The sequence below is a fragment of the Nerophis ophidion genome, linkage group LG19 (assembly GCF_033978795.1).
Source record: "Nerophis ophidion isolate RoL-2023_Sa linkage group LG19, RoL_Noph_v1.0, whole genome shotgun sequence".
Classification (NCBI taxonomy): Eukaryota; Metazoa; Chordata; class Actinopteri; order Syngnathiformes; family Syngnathidae; genus Nerophis; species Nerophis ophidion.
In genome coordinates, this window is record NC_084629.1 from 22,227,132 (window position 1) to 22,233,575 (window position 6,444).

Genomic DNA, 6,444 nt, shown 5'->3' on the forward strand with positions numbered 1-6,444 from the left:
GAGACACACTGCATCCTATCAGTAAGATAAGAGTTAAACCAAGACAGGGCTAAGTCTGACATACCAATTCGTGTTTTGATACGTTCTAATAAAATATTATGATCGACAGTATCGAAAGCAGCGCTAAGATCGAGGAGCAGCAACATAGATGACGCATCAGAATCCATCGTTAGCAATAGATCATTAGTCATTTTTGCGAGGGCTGTCTCCGGGGAGTGATTTGCCCTGAAACCGGATTGAAAGGTTTCACATAGATTGTTAGACGCTAAGTGTTCATTTAACTGCTCCGCAACAATTTTTTCGAGGATTTTTGAAATAAAGGGAAGGTGAGACACCGGTCGGTAGTTTACCATGAGGTCAGGATCGAGGTTAGGTCTTTTAAGAAGAGGATGAATAACCGCTTTTTTGAATGCTAGGGGAACAGTGCCCGAGGAAAGTGATAAGTTTATAATATTTAGCACTGATGGACCTAATAATACAAAGAGCTCCTTGATTAGTTTCCCAGGAAGAGGGTCAAGTAAACATGTTGTTTGTTTTATTCCATTTACACGTTGTAACAATTCCTCTAATGTTATTTCCTCAAAACGAGAGAAACTATTTTGGAGGGCAGTATCCGCCGTATATACCATCGTGTCAGTGTTAATAGAACCCCGTTGTAGCTGGGACGCATTGTCTTTAATCTCCTTTCTAATGACTTCAATTTTCTTACTAAAGAATTGCATAAAGTCATCAGCTGAGTGGGTGGAGCTACTGGAAGGAGTCCCTTGTTGGGTTAGCGATGCTACCGTACTAAACAAAAATTTAGGATCGTTTTTATTACGGTGGATGAGATTTGAGTAATAATTAGCTTTAGCTAAGGTAAGCATGCATTTATAAGTTATTAAACCATCACTAAATGCTTGATGGTGCACCTCAAGTTTAGTCGTGCGCCATTTGCGTTCCAGCTTTCTACATAATAATTTCTGAGCTCTAGTTTCTTCTGTAAACCACGGGGTGCGCTTTTTTGGAGCCTTTTTTAACTTTAGCGGTGCTATGTTATCAATGGTTTCGCGCAGGGCGTCGTTAAAGTTGTTAGTGAGGTTATCAATAGAGCCCACAGACTTTGGGAATGATGCCATTACCGAGGGCAGTAGGTCAGCAAGAGTTGTCGTTGTGTATTAATGTTGCGGCTGCTATAGCAGTTATTATTATTATTAGTTTGACGAACATGCGTCTGAACCTCGAATTTTATAAGGTAATGATCGGACAATACTTTAGTATACGGGAGTATCGTAACTTTGGAAGCGGTGATACCCCTGACAAGCACTAGGTCTATCGTATTACCGTTGCGATGCGTGGGTTCATTTATTATTTGTGTGAGACCACAGCTATCAATTATAGTCTGGAGCGCTACGCACGGTGGGTCCGATGGGGTATTCATATGGATATTAAAGTCCCCCATTATGATTATATTATCGGCGTGTGTCACTAGATCAGCAACGAACTCTGAGAATTCATTGATAAAGTCCGAATAGGGCCCTGGGGGGCGGTAGATAACAGCCAGGTGTAGAGGCAGCGGTGTGGCAGACTTCATAGTAAGCACCTCAAACGATTTATATTTATTATTTATGTTAGGACTAAGGTTAAAGTTTTCGTTGTATATTAGTGCGACCCCCCCACCCCTTTTAAGCGGACGGGCAATATGCGCATGTGTAAAGTTAGGAGGACATGCCTCATTTAGCGCAAAAAAGTCGTTTGGTTTAAGCCAGGTTTCGCTGAGACCGATGACGTTAAGATTGTTGTCTCTGATAATATCATTAACTAACAACGTTTTGGGAGACAATGATCTTATGTTTAAAAAACCTATATTATAGGTTGTGGGCTGTTTTATGGAGTTTTTGATCAAATTATCCGTAGTAGCAATATTAATAATGTTGTGTTTATTATGCCCAGTGCATTTAGTATAGTTACGACCATATCTACGAATTGATACGACAGGAATTTTCCGATTGTTTGATTGTTGTTTTGATAAACTGCACGCATCATGGTTAGCCACCTCAGTAACGGGGATTTTCCGATTGTTTGTTTGTTGCTTTGATAAACTGCACGCATCATAGTTAGCCACCTCAGTAGAACACATGTCCAACTCTGAAACACTCAAAGCAGAAAAAACGTGTTCTAATTTAACTGACTCCTTACCCAGACCAGTAGTCTCGCATCTTTCATCTAAATCCGTCTGCAGGGTGGAGGGAAGTGGTGTTCTGTGGGGATTAGCCTTCTGCTTTGTTTTTAGCCCCGCTCGACATCCGCGTTTCCGATCACCCCGCTGGCGTCTGCTCCGTAGACGGCCCCCGCTGCTACTGTACTCCCCTGCTTCACAGGCCGCTGGATGTAGCCGCCGACGGATTCCCATGCTAGTTAGCAAGTCTAGCACGCAAGCGTCTATCAGTCCAAAACGGCCCGATATGTCCACATCCAGAAGTGTCTGGCGGTCGTACGTGATCACGGAGTGACCACGATGCGAGCCAGCCATAAAGTTTGTGGAATTGTCCGGTATTTCTGCCAAATGTTCCATCTTTAGCAGCAGCTCCGCAATGTTGCAGCCCGTACGGGCGCCGCCATCTTGGAAAAATTCTGATGAGGTGGTGACTTGTCCAGGGTGTACCCCACCTTCCGCCCGATTGTAGCTAACCCCAAAAGGGAATAAGCGGTAGAAAATGGATGGATGGATATATATATACATATATATATATACACACACACACACACACACATACATATATATATATATATACATACATACATACACAAATCCATTTTCTATCACTTATTCCCTTTGGGTTGTGGGGGGCGCTGGTGCCTATCTAAGCTACAATCGGGTGGAAGGCAGTGTACATCCTGGACAAGTCTCCACCTCATCGCAGGGCCAACACAGATAGACAGACAACATTCACCCTCACATTCACACACTAGGGCCAATTTAGTGTTGCCAATCAACCTATCCCCAGGTGCATGTCTTTGGAAGTGGGAGGAAGCATATATATATATATATACATATATATATATTGTCACAACCACTGGCTTGTTAGTGGCTGTAACATTAAGGGAGACCACACCGATTTGTACATTTTAGCCAACAGATCTTTTATTTTACAACATGTATCAGTGATCAGTAATGTGAATTAACCAAGGAATGTATCAGTAAATGAGTGTTGTCCAAAAGGGTGTTAGTGTGGTGCTAATCCCGGCCGTCGTTGCCGTGACCATACGGTCACCAAACGAATGTGCCTGTGGGACGAGAGAGAGAAAGAGAGAGAGCATGAGAGAGAGAGCATGCTGATGGGAGGCCTTTTATAGGCCGCCCAATCAGCAGCCCTCTGAGATGTTGCACGTCTTCACAGACCAGCTCCACCTGCGGGTCGGAGGACCAAAGTGCCCCAAACACTAACCGGCAGCAACCGACAGCTCCACCTGCGGGTCGGAGGACCAAAGTGCCCCAAACACTAACCGGCAGCAACCGACAGCTCCCCCTGCGGGTCGGAGGACCAAAGTGCCCCAAACACTAACCGGCAGAGCCGGGCATGACATCCCCCCCCTTAAAAACAGAGACCCGTGTTAACTGGGTCTCTGAAGCACCATCAAAAAATAGAAAACCAAAACCTACAGTAGCCCCAGTAGCTATATTCTAGTCCCAATGACGCACCTCCCCTCCACCCCAGACCAACCAGAACCCAAACCATCCCAAACACCCTCCTTACCCTCCGACCTTCCCTGCACCCAGCAAATCCTGGTACCCGGACAGCGACCTTTAAGGGAAACAGAGAAAAACCGCAGGTTAGGAGTGAGTGGAGATGATTAGACCTCCTGGTCCAGAGCCCGAGAGAGCGCATCAGCCATTACATTTTCCACCCCGCGAATATGGCGGATCAACAGGTGGAATGGCTGCAGAAACAGTGCCCAGCGCAACAGGCGCTGGTTGGTGGACCCTTTGAAAGACTGTAGAAAAGTGAGAGGGTTGTGATCTGAGTAGACCACAATTGGATGGAGACCCCCTCCCACATAGACTTCAAAGTGTTGCAATGCCCAAATCAATGCTAATGCTTCCTTTTCAATCACTGAATAATTAAATTGGTATTTGTTGAATTTTTTTGAAAAATAGCAAACCGGTCTGGCTACTCCATCATCATCAGCCTGCAGGAGGACCGCACCTGCTCCCACCTGGCTTGCATCCACCTGCAGCTGGAATGGCAGATCCAGTTTGGGTGCAGCCAGGACCGGAGCTGATGTTAACAAAAGCTTTGCATTCTGGAAAGCCTGCTGACACTCCTCCGACCAAATGAATTTGGCGCCACCCTTCAACAAATTGGTCAGAGGAGATACAACAGTTGAAAAATTGCAGCAAAAATTGCGGTAGTACCCGATCATACCCAAAAAGCGCATAAGTTCTTTCTTCGTCGCCGGCACAGGGAAATTATCAATAGCTGCCACCTTTGCGTTAACGGGCCGCACCATCCCCTGGCCGACTACTTTACCCAAATAGACGACTGTGGCACGCGCAAACTCGCATTTCGCTAAATTTACTGTGAGGTTTGCTGCCACCAACCTCTGGAAAAGCGCTCGAATGCGAGCCAAATGTTCGTCCCAACTGTCTGAATGACAAACGGCGTCGTCCAAATAAACCGAGCACCCCTGCAGCCCCCCAACGACCCTATTCATGAGCCGTTGGAAGGTTGCAGGAGCATTCCGCAAACCGAAGCTCATTCGAGTATACGAGTACAAACCGGAAGAGGTAATGAATGCAGATATCTCCTGCGCTCTCTGCGTCAAAGGCACTTGATAGTAACCTTTCAATAAATCAAATTTGCTGACATAACGAGCACTCCCAACCTGATCCACACAGTCCTCGATACGTGGCAATGGAAAAGAATCTGGTCTAGTCACAGCATTTACTTTCCTATAATCCGTACAGAATCTATAGGTGTTATCTGACTTTTTCACCAGTAGACATGGCGATGCCCAACTGGAGTAAGATGGCTTGGCGAGACCATGATCAAGCAGATACTGCACACTGTCCTCCATACTCTTCTGTTTATCGGGAGCCACTCGATAAAATCTTTGTCGTATTGGGCGGGCCCCCTGTGTGTCAATGTCATGTTCAATTAGTGTGGTACAGGTTGGAGTGTCGGAAAACAAAGGCAAAAACTCAAAAATCAAATCCGACAACTGTTTACGCTGTACCTCACTTAAATGACCGAGGAGACTATCTAGCTCCTTTAACTGCTGAGTATTATCTAAGCGCCCGTGTAACACTGAATCATCAGGTGCGCGCACTTCATCCCAAGCTGCCACCTCCGGCCAGTTGAGCGGTTCCCCAACCCCAACGGCTAGACCCACTGGACTCGCAGCAATCCCACCCGCCTTGTCGGAACCTGCAGAGTGGTAAGGCTTGAGTAAATTCACATGACACAGTTGCTGTGATCGTTTACGATCAGGAGTTGACAGTAAATAATTGAGATCTGACACTTGGCTCATAACCGTAAATGGACCAGAGTATTTTGCTGTAAATGGTGACCCCGGAATGGGCAGCAAAGCTAAAACTTGATCACCTGGATTGAAAACTCTGATCTTCGCTTTACGGTCATAACGCAGCTTCATTTTCACCTGAGCTTTAGTCAAATGCTCGGTTGCTTCTTTCCATGCAAGCAACAGCCTACGACGAAAACCATCTACATACTCAGTGAAACTGACGGGAGTGTTCTGCAGATCCAGATTGGCATTTAAAACAGACAGTGAGGTCCGGACTTTGTGGCCAAAGACTAGGTCATTTGGACTAAAACCAGTGCTTTCTTGAACTACACCACGCGCAGACAACAAGAGCCATGGCAACGCCTCCTCCCAATCTCTCCGCATCTCAACACAGTAAGCGCGCAAGAGAGACTTCAACGTGGCATGCCAGCGCTCCAATGCCCCCTGACTCTGTGCGTGATACGCGCTGCTCAAATTGTGCTTCACCTGCATCGACTTCAACGCTGCAGCAAATGTTCTGGAGGTAAAGTTAGACCCTCTGTCGCTCTGAATTACCTTCGGAATGCCAAAGACAGAAATGAATTTAGACAAACATTTCAATATTGACCTTGTGGTAATTGTTCTCAAGGCATACGCTGCTGGATACCGAGTGGCCTGGCACATGATGGTAAAGAGGTACACACAACCAGATTTCGAAGGGGGTAGTGGACCTACACAATCAATAATGAGATGCTCAAATGGTGTGCCAACAGACGGAATAGGTTGAAGTGGTGCAGGTTTAATGGGAGTACTCTGTTTCGCAACCTGGCAAACATGACATGCTTTGACAAATCTAGATACATGGCGTTTCATCCGTGGCCAGTAAAAATGTTCCAAAAGACGTCGGTAGGTTTTCTTAACTCCAAAATGCCCAGACTCTGCTCCATGGGATGTTCTCAA

At 45.9% G+C, this 6,444-nt stretch overlaps 1 protein-coding gene across 1 annotated transcript in view; it reads right to left on the reverse strand.

Annotated features, from left to right (window-relative positions):
• Positions 1 to 3,074: 3,074 nt before the first annotated feature.
• LOC133538177 (uncharacterized) overlaps positions 3,075 to 6,444 on the reverse strand; it is a 5,381-nt gene continuing 2,011 nt past the window's right edge. The window contains exons 1-2 of the mRNA XM_061879543.1: positions 3,738 to 6,444; positions 3,075 to 3,267 (exon numbers count right to left, since the gene is read on the reverse strand). The exon at positions 3,738 to 6,444 is cut by the window's right edge and continues 2,011 nt beyond it. Coding sequence (XP_061735527.1) covers positions 3,835 to 6,444 — 2,610 coding nt within the window. The 3' untranslated portion in view covers positions 3,075 to 3,267; positions 3,738 to 3,834. The remainder of the gene's footprint in view (positions 3,268 to 3,737) is intronic.